The sequence below is a fragment of the Martes martes genome, assembly GCF_963455335.1.
Source record: "Martes martes genome assembly, chromosome: 14".
Classification (NCBI taxonomy): Eukaryota; Metazoa; Chordata; class Mammalia; order Carnivora; family Mustelidae; genus Martes; species Martes martes.
In genome coordinates this window covers 85,899,083-85,913,138 of record NC_137902.1, presented here as the reverse complement: position 1 = coordinate 85,913,138, position 14,056 = coordinate 85,899,083, and the positions used below count along the sequence as shown (strand labels likewise).

The 14,056-nt window shown below is 46.2% G+C and overlaps 1 protein-coding gene across 1 annotated transcript in view; it reads left to right on the top strand.

Moving 5' to 3' along the window:
- Positions 1–13,721, top strand: part of GNG4 (G protein subunit gamma 4) — a 62,668-nt gene extending 48,947 nt beyond the window's left edge. The window contains exon 4 of the mRNA XM_080823665.1: positions 10,307–13,721. Coding sequence (XP_080679791.1) covers positions 10,307–10,435 — 129 coding nt within the window. The 3' untranslated portion in view covers positions 10,436–13,721. The remainder of the gene's footprint in view (positions 1–10,306) is intronic.
- Positions 13,722–14,056: the final 335 nt, after the last annotated feature.

The window sequence follows — 14,056 nt, the reverse complement described above, 5'->3', positions numbered from 1 at the left end:
TTGATAGGTAGATAGATAATGGGACATATATCTTTTTCCAAAAAATGTTACCACCTTTCTATAAGTACCAATCATGGAATACTTTAATATATTTTAAAAAGTAGAAATAGTTCATACCACATTCTTTGACCATAGTGCAGTAAAATAGTAGCAATCGTGTGAATAAATGTCAGCCTCAGTATCCTTTTTAAACCATCTCTTAAACAATGAAATTGACTTTGAGAACACCATATGTAAAGGTGTAAGATGTATACTTTTTCACACTCAAACATAAAAAGATGTAAAAGACTTGAAAGAGGGAAGGTGGAGACAGTTTGGATAAAGGAAAGTGGACACCCTCTTCTTGAATAGGTAGAGTCAATATTGTAAAAATGTCTATTCTCTGTAAATTAATATATAAATTCAATACAGATCTAATCAGAATTCTATTTCTGTTTTTGGCCAAAGCAAACGTCAAACTATTCTAAAGTTCAATTAGATGAATAAATGCGTGAAAGTATCCAAGAATTTTTTTTAAGTAATCTGTGTTCAAGGAAGAAGATACATAGGATTTTCCTGTGAGGTATTAAAGTTTATCATAAAATCAGAGTATTTAAAGCTTTTTAAGTAGGCAGATCAACAGAACAGAATAGGAAGTCCTAAATACACCTAAATGTGCTAGGAATTTGGAATATGATGCAGATGGTATCTCAAATCAGTGGAGAACACATTATTTATAAATGCTGCGGGAAATTGCTAGCCCTTAGGAAAACAAACAAAGCTGCGTACATCACTAATTTTATACAGATGAACTTCAGATGGATGGTATGTGTCTGCGTGGGCTTCCAGAACAACATACCACAAACGCTGTGGCTTTAACAGAAATTTAATTTCTCACAGTCCAGAGCCTGGAAGTCCAAGGTCAAGGAGCCAGCACGTTGGCGTCTGGTGAGGCCTCCGTGCTCACTGTGTCTTCACGTGGCCGTCCCTCTGTGCTCGGGGAAGAGAGAGCTTGTGTCTGTTCTTCTTTTAAACACACCCAGTTCTATCAGATTAGGGAACCCCGTCCCCTTTATCCCCTCATTTAACCTGAATTACCTCCCTGAAGGCCGTATCTCCAAATAGTCACATTAGGGTTTATGGCTTCAACATAGGAGTTTGGGGGACACAGTTCAGTCCCTAAGTTTGATCAAAGATTTATTTTTTAAAAGATTTTATTTATTTATTTGATAGGCAAGTGGCAGAGAGGCAGGCAGAGAGAGAGAGGAAGGGAAGCAGGCTCCCTGCTGAGCAGAGACCCTGATGCGGGGCTCGGTCCCAGGACCCTGAGATCATGACCTGAGCCGAAGGCAGAGGCTTTAACCCACTGAGCCACCCAGGTGCCCCAAGATTTATTTTTTTAAGAATTTATTTATTTATTTGGGGGCGGGAGGGACAGAGGCAGAGGGAGAAGCAGACTCCCCGCTGAGCAGAGAGTCCAATGCGGGGCTCGATCCAAGGACCCTGAGATCATGACCTGAGCTAAAGGCAGACGTTTAACCGACTGAGCCACCCAGACACCCCGATCAAAGATTTAAATATAACAAATAAGACCATAAAAGTGGTGGGGAAATAGAAGAAAATGTTTCTGGGTTTTTTTTTTTTTTCAGAAGCAAGTGTTTTTATAAATATTTCGGAGGGCCAAACATACCACAAAATCCACAGTTTGTAACATAAAAGTTTTGACGGCATTTTTAAAAACTCGATATGGTAAAAATTTCCAGTCAACAAAACAAACACATTTGCATTTGTGTAACAAAGGGTTGGTTTCCCTAAACCTCTCTGAAATTTCTCTGACAAGTCAATAAGAAAAGATCCTCTTTTTTTTTTTAACTGTACAAACAAATAGGCAGCTTAAAATGGAGACCTATAAATGGTCAAAGATATGAAGAGACATTTATCTCCATAAATAAGAATTAGGCACAAAACAACACTGAGATCTGCTTAAAAAAAAAAATACTGAGACCCATACCATTTCTGGTTTTGTTTTAGTATTGTTGACACACAAATGTGACATTAGTTTCAGCTGTACAATATAGTGGTTCAACTTCTCTGTGTGTGATGTTGTGCTCCCCACGAGTGTAGCTACCATCTGTGACCAGACAGCACGATTACAGTACCACTGACTGTGTGCCCTGGGCCAGGAGCCAAATGCAAAACATGACCTTGTCTGCTGGGCCTTTATTTCCTTGACTTACTCGTTCCATAACCGGAAGCCCATGTCTCCCGCTCCCCTTCACCATTTGGCCCCACCCCCTCTGGTAACCATCAGCCTTTGATTCTGCTGCTTCTTGTTTATTCCTTTGTTTATTTAGGTGCCGCATATCAGTGAAATCATGTGGCATTTGTCTTTTCCAGTCTGACTTATTTCATTTACCATAATAGCTTCTAGGTCCATCCACGTTGTCGCAAATGGCATGATCCTTTTATCTGGCTGGGTAATACGCCATCGTGTGTGTGTACACACCACATCTTCCTTATCCCTTCGTCTATCAGTGGACACTCAGGGTGCTTCTGTATCTTGGCTACTGTAAGACTGTTGATGTTTTTAATCTTCAGTGAAATCCACTGTCATCCATCGGCTGTGAAGTGAAGTGAGAGGTTCTTGATGGTTGGAGTGGACCCTGATACAGTCTTCTAGAAGGATAGTTCGGAACGTGTATCAAAATGTTTATTGTGCATACTCTTGATCCCAGTGTTCTCACATGTAGAAGTTTACCCAGAGACTCTCTCACAAATAATGAAGGGAAGTACGAATTTCATCAGCGTGCTCGTATAATGTCGACAAATTGTAATTTTTGACTGTCCATCAACAGGGCTTGGTGAAGTAAGTCAGGTAGAAACCGTGTTACACTACATTATCATCCTAAACAATGACGTGCATCTGTGTGTACTGAGTGGACAAAAAAGCATGTTACAGAACAGCGTATGAAATTGTATGTAGAGAGAGGAACAGTAAGATATCTGAAAAGGTGTTCACCAAAGCACAGTCTCCAAGTGGCAATTGATTTTTGCTTCTAGCTTTGAACTTTGGGGGCAATTTTATGAACAAATAAGGATTATTATTGTAAAGACAAGAAAGCTGTTTCAAAATTAAAATTCTGCATGGGAATCACCTCTTGCCCAGAGATGCCACCAACCCCTGAGGACCCAGTTAGCATTCCCTCCTCTGAATTTATTGTCATTTATATAGTGTGATGATCCGTGAAGAGGAAAGAGGGTGCTATGCGAGGTGGCCGCACAGTACAGTAAACAGAAAGAGACCCTTTCTGTCCTTCCCACAAAGTTTCTCTCTAGCACATTATCTGCAAGTACACTGTCCATTTTGGTTTTGGGTTTTTTTTTCATTTTGTATACAATCTGTATATTCCTCCTCATTCCCTTAGGGACTAGTAGCCAGATGCAAAATATGACTATATTTTCATGGAAACACACTGCATAAAAAGCATAAATTACATCTCAGATGTAAGTGTAAATGAGATCAGGATTATCTTTTCTGCTTCTCCTGCCCATCAGCTTAGACAACGCAGAGATGCTGAGCGGAACTGAACAGTAAGCGTGCAGAAGTTTGCTGGGACAATTATGGCTCTTGCTTCACATTTATATTTGAACCAGAGATTTTTTTCCCCTCATAATTCTTCTCACAGATAAGTCTTTCACGTGTCTTCCCCTCTTTGTTTGTTTGTTTCTAGCCCTTCTAAGAGTCATGACAACCCTACTGGTTTGTGAGTCCTTAGATTTTTTTTTTTGCAATGTTCCAAGAGTCATTGTTTATGCACCACACCCAGTGCTCCATGCAATCTGTGTCCTCCATAATGCCCACCACCAGGCTCACCCAACCCCCCATCCCCTTCCCCTCTAAAACCCTCGGATTGTTTCTCAGAGTCCACAGTCTCATGGTTCGTCTCCCCCTCCAATTTGCCCCAACTCACTTCTCCTCTCCTTCACCCAGTGTCCTCCATGTTATTTGTTATGCTCCACAAGTGAGCGAAACCATATGATAATTGACTCTCTCTGCTTGACTTATATCACTTATCATAATCTCTTCCAGTCCCGTCCATGTTGATGCAAAAGTTAGGTATTCATCCTTTCTGATGGAGACATAATACTCCATAGTGTATATGGACCACATCTTCTTTGTCCATTCATCTGTTGAAGGGTATCTCAGATATTTCCACAGTTTGGCGATTGTGGCCATTGCTGCTATGAACATTGGGGTACAGATGACCCTTCTTTTCACTACATCTGTATCTTTGGGGTAAATACCCAGTAGTGCAATTGTGGGGTCATAGGGAAGCTCTATTTTTAATTTTCTGAGAAATCTCCACACTGTTTTCCAAAGTAGCTGCACCAACTTGCATTCCTACCAGCAGTGTAAGAGGGTTCCCCTTTCTCCACATCCTCTCCAACACACGTTGTTTCCTGTCTTGCTAATTTTGGCCATTCTAACTGGTGTAAGGTGGTATCTCAATGTGGTTTTGATTTGAATCTCCCTGATGGCTAGTGATGTTGAACATTTTTTCATGTGTCTGGTAGCCATTTGCATGTCTTCTCTGGAGAAGTGTCTGTTCATGTCTGCTGCCCATTTTTTGACATGATTATCTGTTTTTTGGGTGTTGAGTTTGAGGAGTTCTTTATAGATCCTGGATATCAGCCCTTTGTCTGTAGTGTCATTTGCGAATATCTTCTCCCATTCCGTGGGTTGCCTCTTTGGTTTGTTGACTGTTTCCTTTGCTGTGCAGAAGCTTTTGTTCTTGAAGAAGTCCCCAAATTTCATTTTCGCTTTTGATTGGGATGGCATTGAAAGTATAGATTCTTTTAAGAGAATGACATGTGTTCTTTATGGTTTCATTTCTCCACAAGATAAAACATGCTGTGTCGAGTTTTCCGAAGCCAAACGAGAAAATTCTAAAGCGAAAGGCAGTTTTTGCTAAAACAGAAGACGAGTGAGGCTCAAATATCACGGTGTTTTCTGTGGAAAATTGAAGAAGAACAAAATCAGGGAGCCTGTCGTGTTCTGCTAGGTCACTGACAGCCAATTAAAAGCGTCTGGAGCGGTCCAAGGAAGGGATAGAATCGAGATGATAAATGACGTGAAGGTTGAAAGAATGACATCTCTAAAAGAAAATAAATATAAATCACGTCCTGTGACCCAGCCCAAAGTCATGGCGGTGCCAACAGTTCTTGCCTTTCGGGCATGTCCACTCTGAACGTGGGTCCCGCCCCTTCATTGTTTCACCTTCTGCTAGTTTAGCAGTTAGTTCTAAACCTTCTCTTGGGTTTCTCGTCCTCTCCCAGAAACCCGTTCAGATGGTAACTGTCCACGGCCAGATTTAGAAATAAATTCAAAGACAAGGGGCTAGGAATGAGCAATTCTAGAATAGCTGTCAGATCAAAGGAGAAAAATCTTTGAATTCAATCAAAGAGGAGAACAGAAGCAGGAGAACAAGAAGACAAAATGTGCGTTTGAGAAAGGCGAGGGACACTTCTAACTCGTGAGGATTTGGGTGGGGGGCACTGTGGGCATCCGGTTGCCCTGATCATTTCCGAGAAACTTCCTCGTGTCTGTTTCTCAGCGCCCTCCCAGAAAGCAGCCAAAGGAATGATGAAATACGAACATGCTGTATGTGTGATCGCGCCCGTTATGTTGCTTCGTCACAACCCGGCAGCTACTGCTGCTCTCCTTCACAGGACTGAAACCGAGCGCCTGAGTGTTTGTCTTGCCCAGAAGGACACAGCTCATTAGTGCTGAGCGCGGCTCGGTCAGAGACAGTGTTTCCTGACTCACAAGCCATTGCTTCCTCTCTAAGAGATGCTGTGGCTTTCTAGAAACCCTGGAGCCCAGAACCTCCCTGTTATGTCCATCTTCCACCTTTAAGTCCCAGAAACCTCTTGAGTGACTCACTGCTTCCTGTCACCAAATAAATTACCTTTTCGGTAAACTTGCAAAATGGTTGAATTAGGAATTACTTTGTGGAAGATTGGGCTATATCAAAACTAAGAGGTGGTCAGAGTCATATAGGACGTGCGCCAACCTGTTGAAAGGGTTTGGTTAAGTTGAGATCCATGGTGGATCTGGTCATTTAATCAGTGAGGGCTTCGCTCTTCTGGCCGTGAAGAACATGTGTATCAACTCTAAGGTTAACTTGGAGATATTTAACTCTCCTCCAAGCATCTTGGATTTACCTCTCAATGTGCGGTCATCTTCTCATGTGGGGGGCGGAAAACGTATGTGATGATAGCTCATCCGCCATTATGAACATTTGCCTTTAGAATTCAGAGACAGACTCTCCATTATGTTTTTCGTGTATTCACGTGTATCTTCCAGGCCCCTCCCACTCCATATCCTCCAGGGATAACCTTACACCCTCCCAACTGGTAACTCAATCTGTGTCCTAGGACCCAATGATTGAAAATTGCCTATATTTATCCGGATCAATGCAAAGTCATTGCTGGGATCCACTAGAAGCCAAGTGTCTCAGCCAGCTCATAATGCTGTAAGAGAGTCCGGTAGACCTGGTGGCTTAAATAACAGAAATTCATTTCTCACAGCTCTGCAAGCTGGGAAGTTCAAGGTCACAGGGCCAGTGTGGTCAGGCTCTGGTGGGAGCTTTCTTCCGGGTTTACAGACGGCCCCCTCCTTGCTGTGACCTGACACGGCGGGCGGAGAGGCGTCTCTCTCGTGTCTCTTCTTACAGAGGCACTAGTCCTACTCACCAAGGTTCAACCCTCAGGACCTGATCACCTCCCAAAGGTCCCACCTCCAAATATGTCGAGATTAAGGCCTCCTCGTTTGGATTGGGGTTGGGAGGACACAAACATTCAGTTCACAGCATCATAATATGCAAGTATCTTGAGCATGTGCTTAGGAACTGGTGCGTTAATCTCAAATACTTCCCAACATTCGAAGAAAGAAAAAAATCACAAGGATTCACTCGGGGGCACCTGCTCGGACTTTAGAGGTGAGGGATAATTCCTGTGATGTCCTGATGGTTCTACCGGGGAAAACCAGCAGATGACTTCTTCTCTTGGAAGTGTGCACCACGTTTGACCTTGTAAAAGAGGCTGTTGTTGCACCATGGGGCAGGGGTGGTGGGGAGGGCAGGGAGGCAGGAGGGCTGAACCCGGCTGGGCTCTCCACAATAATCCTGCTCTGTTTTCTTGGGGTGGAGAGAGGAACAGGCATAACCATCAAAGATGCTTGAAATTGATTCCAAGTAGTATTGTTAAATAGACCGGGCTTGCTGGGGAATAGGTGTGAGTTGCTCTACTTGAGATGCAAAGGATAAATGCAGTGCGAGTCACAGCCAGAATAGTAATTATGTGATCTGTCTTGTCGAGGAGTTTGACTATAGTAATTGCAACATTTTCTCCCATCATTGAAGCTTGTAATTATAGCGCAACTAACAGGATTATGTGCTAACTTGGGCTGTTTTAATCACCTCTTTTACTCTGAAACGCAATGGTAAAATTCCACAGTTGTTCCCAGGCTGCCGATTCTTTTCAACATCTGTTGTCTTGTAATAGTTCAATACTAAGGAGAAGAGGCAGAGACGCTCTGGGCATTTTACAGCAGAGGTCTTTAGGTAAAGCTGACTTCAGGCTTGAGGAGAAAGTGTAAACAGTAAGGGAGTTTTGAATTTCCAGCCCAAATAAAATTTTCTCTTTGAAAACAAATCACATGTTTTTTATTTCAAAGACGGCAGATGTTTTCTGCAGTTTGGCAATGCCCGCAGCCCATGTTTTCTATGCATGGAAGGAAACTTTCAACTATAAAAATCAATCTAGGACAGATTAAGAAAACCCTTCCACGCAACCTAACAAGCAGGTTTGGGTTAATTAATGCCTGGATCTTAAGCTGTGCGTCAAGATGTCACCTTTCATGTGTAAGACTCATTAAGATGTTCATTACTTATATTTATCCTTACAGATCCCATAACAACCAACTGCAGGGGTTATCCAAATACTCCGCTTATGCAGGAATAAAGGAACATCGTACACTCTGTGAAACAAGAGGGTTGATAACTGAGCTGGAAACCTCCCTTGATTCTTTGATTGTAGGATGACTTGTGCGCTCTTAAGAATGTTGTTTCAACAAAACGAGGGCATCCAGGATGTAATTTATTGCATGGAACCACACCAGATCTGCCCATTTGGTCTCACATTGGGCGCTTATCACTTGGCACCAATACAGTCCCCATTAGGTACTCATTCCTGTTGCGCAGGTGCCCGGACAGGACTCCGCCATCCAGGGGACTGTAGTTATCACTCGGCAAGCACATCGGTGGTCCTAAAACCGGCAGGAAAAGGAGGCAATCGAAGAACAGCCTGTTTCCCTGAAAGAAAAATTGTGGAACCAAGTGCAATATCACCTTTAGAGGTGACAGAAAATTCCCTAGACTGATCTGCTGAAACCAGCAGGGCCAGACATGAACAGCTTAGCTGTGTGGGCAGCAGAGACACCGATGGGGGGTGGGAAGAGCCCAGCCCCATCTCTCCCTCACCCAGCCGTCCTACAAAGCCTCATTTTTTAAAATTGAACTATAGCTGACATACAGTGTTCTATTCGTTTCAAGTGTGAAAGAGTGATTGCACAATTCTGTACATTACAAAATACCCCAATACCTGTAGTTACTGTCTGTCACCATAGGGTGTTATTAAAATATTATTTGACTGTATTTCCTCCACAATACTTTTCATCCCCGTGACTATTTTATAACTGGAGGTTGGCAACCTCCAGAGCTACATTTTTGGGGCTCTTTCCTCCAACGCCTCCGTCTAACATGCTGGTCCACGGTGCAGCCTCCACCGCCCCCCAGCAGGGCGCCCCCTTGCGGTCAGTCTCAGGAAACGGAACTGTTCCAATCCCCCCCGTGAAGGGTTGTTAAGCCTGCGAACAGGGTGATGATCCAGGGGAAGGAAGCTGTGATTACAGTTTAGCGACCTAACTTCGGGCTAGCTGGATCGTGCTAAAAGGTAAACAGAGGTACATTAAAGCTTTCCTTAAGATTTCTTTATTTAAAGAGAGGAAACATGAGCGGGGGTGGGGGGGCAGAGGGAGAAGGAGAGGCAGGCTCCCCATTGAGCAGAAAGCCCCACACAGGGCTTGATCCCAGGACCCTGAGATCTTGCCCTGGGCGGGGGTAAATTCCTTTATTTGGGGGGTCAATTCCTTATACATCTCTACCAGAATTGTTTGTAGGAGTCCAGCCACTGCTAAATCAGGTCTGGGCTGGAAATCAGAAGAAAAATTTCTGGGAAATTTTGGAAGGTACGTCAGTCTTTAAAACCTGGAGGGAATGTGTGTGGTTTGTATACACTGGGGACTCTAAGACATTTTTTCATTCATTTGTGGAATTTCTTTTAACATTCTAGGAAGGATTTAGACATTGAGTGCCCCGAAAGGATCTCATTTGACTGCTGGATACTTAGCCCCACATGTAACCTCTAATAAGCCCTTGCAGGCAGGACGACCTAATTGGCTGGATGCATCAATGCACAGGCCATTCATTTGCCAAGCACGTGACCCAGACACCGGGTGAAAGGAGCTGGTAGCTTCATCTTCCTATTAGGGAGCAGGGTTGGGCCCTTTGCCGGCTCCCACCCAGCTCCTCCTCTAGAGCCCTAGGCTTGAACGAGGGGGATAGCTCAGTGCACCCCTACCATGTGTCCGCAGGCTTCAGGCGAGACTGGAAGGAAAGTGGAGGGGAAGGAGATTTCTGGTCCCGAGCAATTCCCTGCACATGGGGCGGTGAGGGAGGGGGTGGCCGTTGTGAGTTAAGGTGTGTGCTTAGGGTACGTAGCTGTTGTATGTGATATATACAATACACTAATAATATGTGTTCTCTTGGGGAACATGAAGTGTCTCTCTGTGCGGGTCATGCGAGTGGACTGCAGTCAAACAACTAATAACAATAACAAACACAACCACACAGGCTCGGCCAGGCCCCGCGCTCCACTTTATTCATCTGTACATGGTTTAGCAGAGTCGTCGTGAAGCTAATGGCCTGGGGCCTCCACTCATCACTCAACTGACAGTAGAACAAGGATGTCTGGACCTTCCCATTCCTCTCCGGAGGTTGGTCCTGCACCCCCGGGCCACACCTCCTCCCACCCAGGCATGTTTCCAACCCTGTCTCCTTGGATTTGCACAGACCCTCTCTCCAGGCTGGCCTTGTCCTTGGAGGTGCACAGGCGCCCGCCTGTCCTTGGACATATCCACACGGACGCCTCTGCGTCAGACCCACCATGAACTGGCTTTTAACCCCTGTGCTGTGTCCCCCCACAGGTCTCCCAGGCAGCCGCGGACCTCCTGGCCTACTGTGAAGCCCACGTGCGTGAGGACCCTCTCATCATACCAGTGCCTGCGTCGGAAAACCCCTTCCGAGAGAAGAAGTTCTTTTGTACCATCCTCTGACTCCATGGGTTATGACGTGGCTCCTTTTCTGTCCTTAAATTCCCTGGTAGAGACCGCATGCTCTTAGCTGTAGGGAGTCCCAGCCCACCCCTGCCCTCCCCAACCAGGACGGCTGGGACCTGCCTCTCTCCACTGGTTTTCTTAGTTGCGTTCCATTTCATGCCTTCTTTTCATTCTCGTGGTATTTCCATCACTGGCAAAGCAAATAGATCTTTTCATAGCCCAATAACACATGTGCCAAGTGAAAATAAGTATGAGGTTAAGGGTTTAACTTTTTAAAGCATCAATTCCCATTTTCAGTACTTCAAGTTCATATATTCCTGTGGTTAATTTATGGAAAAGAAAAACTGTACAAACCCTCCCCCACCCCACCCCCCGCCGCTGCATTCCCAAAAATTCAGTAGCAAATTAGAGCATTTGGACCCACTGAGCTATGTGGATAAAGTTTTCATCTGGAAGTTCTCTATCTCCTGCTTTTCCATTATCCTATGAGAAAGAAAATAACCCACAGCATCAGATGGTGTTCCTGATGTGTGGGGGGCCCAGACCCCGCCAAGGACAAGTCCCTGCTTCTCACTGATTACCACCGACCACTTTGGAGGGGGTCCTTCTACAAATGTCGATGTTGGGGGACTGTAGTAGCAAGCCTCAGTGTCCGCGCGCACCACGACAGCCGTCCGTCCGTGTGCTCGAGCTGCGCCCGCTGGGGGCGTCTTCCCCTCCACGGGCCCTGTCTTCCTGCCCCTCTTACTCTGACTTCTCGTAGTTCTCACATGGCTCCATTCATAGGGACTTGCTCTGGGCACAGCCCAGGGCCCGTGGGCTGTCACCAGAGCGGTCCCTGCCCCAGAGCGAGCCACAGGGCAGCGGCTCCCTCTGCACCATCCCGCCATCCGAGCATTGACTGTATTCACTTATTTAATCCTCTCGCAACCCACAAATGCCACAAGAGTAGTCTGTTTTAAAGAGACGCAAACGGGGGCGCCTGGATGGCTCAGCGGGTTAAGCACCGACTCTTGATTTCGGCTCAGGTCATGATCTCAGGGTCCTGGGATCGAGCCCCGTGTTGGACTCCGCGCTCGGCGGGGGGGTCTGCTTGAGATTCTCTCTCTCTTCCTCTGCCTCTCACACCCCCTGCTTGTTCTGTCTCTCTCTCTAATATAAATAAGTGCAGCGCACGTCTCTCCCCATCTTTGCCAGAAGGAGGCACATTGGGCCCAAGTAGCTCATGGAAAATGATAGATATGTGGGTGCCCCAGTGGGAGACTGAACAGGTCCTGGTTTTTCTGACCCCGCCTAAAACAAAGTTGAAAGAGAATAAACCATGGGGGCAGAGAGCTCCTTGTCCAAGTTCATGCTCTTCTGTTGTAGAAACCGCTGTACTCGCTGGCTCTCACAGCAGCTGGCTGTGTGATGTGGGGCAAGCTATTGTGTGCCTGGAATGTTCTAACCTGCTAATTGGGGATAATGGTAATGACTCCTCCCGCCTTTCTCTTTGGGAGGCCACAGAGAGGTGCTACATAGATGAAAGCTCTGATTATCATTTAAAACAAATTACTAAAGGCTCCAACATAACATTGGCGGGAATGCATGACTTCAAAGACACCGTGGTTCTGTTGGAGAGCCAAATATAATTCCAGATCAATTAATAACTTGCCACCTTACAAACGGCTTTAGTACATTTTTATGCTTTGTCTCTTTTGTTGGAAGTGATTCTTCATTTCATTAAAGCTCACTGATGTCACCAGCGAGGTTAGGAAGCCGTATGCTCTACCGAGAGCAGAATCGTATGCGGCGTGTGGTAATGAGACTTCAAACCCTTCCCTGTCTCGGTCGATGACCAGGAGCTCTTTCTTCTGTGGTCCATGTCAACATCATTAACCTGACAAAGCAAAGCACAATTCATAAAAGCACATCAGAGAAGCGGAGAAAGTGGGACAGCACAGAAGCCGGCGAAATCAGGTCAGGAAGAAACTGCTTCTCGCCTTCCTCCAGACTCCCCTCCGCTGTTTTCACTGTTTCCGTCCCTCCCCTCTGTCACTCGCTTTTTCCTCTTCCTCTTCTCTCCGTTTCCTTCCTCCAGGAGATGCTTTCTTACCTTTGTGGTTGGCCCCTTCTAAAGTGTCCCTGAACTCGACGCCCCCTTCCTAAAGGCAAGGCCGTGCGCTTGGGCTCCAAGGCACACAAACAGGTGGATGAGCCCCTCGCCCCACTAGCCGCTCGCTGGGAGGCGAACCAGAGGGGCTGCGCCTGCTGTGGACAGTCGTCACTTTGTGTTCACGAGCTGGCTGTCCAGCGTCTGACCCCCCCTTCCTACAGGGGGAGATCACCCTCACTAGATGCACTAGGACTCCCTTTCACTGTGGGTGCTGAGGCAGAGAGGTCTTCCTTGTCTCGGGTGGACCCCTGCTTGGACCCCTTTGTCTGGACCTATGAGCTCGGAGCAAGTGGCACAGAAATGAGAAGACGCTGAGATGTGTTTCCTGGGAGACGCGGTGGCCCAGGGGCAGCAGTGGCCCAGCAGGGTGGCAGCTAGGCCTGGCAGGTTGCAGGGATTCTGTGCCCAGAGCCAACAAGGACCAGGGCCGGCAGAGCCCTGAGTAGACCATTCCTGCCCCATTCCTCGGCCCCGCTAGCTGTCTCACCCCCCCCCCACATCCTCCTACGTCTCTTTCCTTCTAGCTTTCTGTCAATTCTCTGAGCCTCCAAGCTCCATCCAGTAAATTTCTTATTCCGTAAGATAGCCTGGGTTGGATGTACATATCATATGATCTAAAAACCCCATTCCTGGGTTAGTACTTTACAGAAATGTGTATATGTGCTCACCAAAAGTACTAGAATGTTCCTAGAAGCGCTATTCAGGATAGCCCAGAGCCAGAAAGCGCTCCAATGCCCACATTGAATGGATAAACGAATTCTGGTATATTCCCACAGTGAAATCCTGGGTGGCAGTGGGAATAACGATCCCATAGCTCGACCCCACAGCATGGTGTGAGGCTCACGACATAGGGCACATTCATACTACGTGATTCCATTTATGTCAAGTGCAAAACTCAGCAAAGCTAACCCCAGCTGTTGCAAGTGGGGAATATTAGTGACTCTCTGGAGGATGGGAACCAGAAGGGGCGCAAGGGGAGCTTCTAGAATGTTCTGAGTGCCGATCTGGTTGCTAGTTACCTGAGTGTGTCCAGTTTGTGAAAGTTCTCTGAGCTGTACACTTTGGATTGTGTACTTTTCTGTATGTATGTTATTCTTCAATAAAAGTTGGTTTGTGTGGCTAGTAATCAAGAATCCTACTGGGTTTGGTTTTTTTGGTTTTTTGTTTTTTGTTTTGAGGGGCACTTCGTTCCATTTTTTACTCCTCTTTAGGCAGAACATCTTAAGTGTATTTGACAGCATTTTGGAATGGGACATGCTGCTCCTTCTCAGCTCTCTGCTGTGGATGAGAACCCGCTTCCAGCAGCATGCGGGCTGAAACGGGAACGGGGTGCGGCGGGCCACGCTGGGGGTCCGTGTCTTTGGAAAACCATGAGGAATCCTCCAGGGATTCCCACTTGGCTCAGCCGCTCCGTAAACGAGGCCGGTACGAGCTCCTGTTGGCGTCTCCCGCCTCCCGGCCGT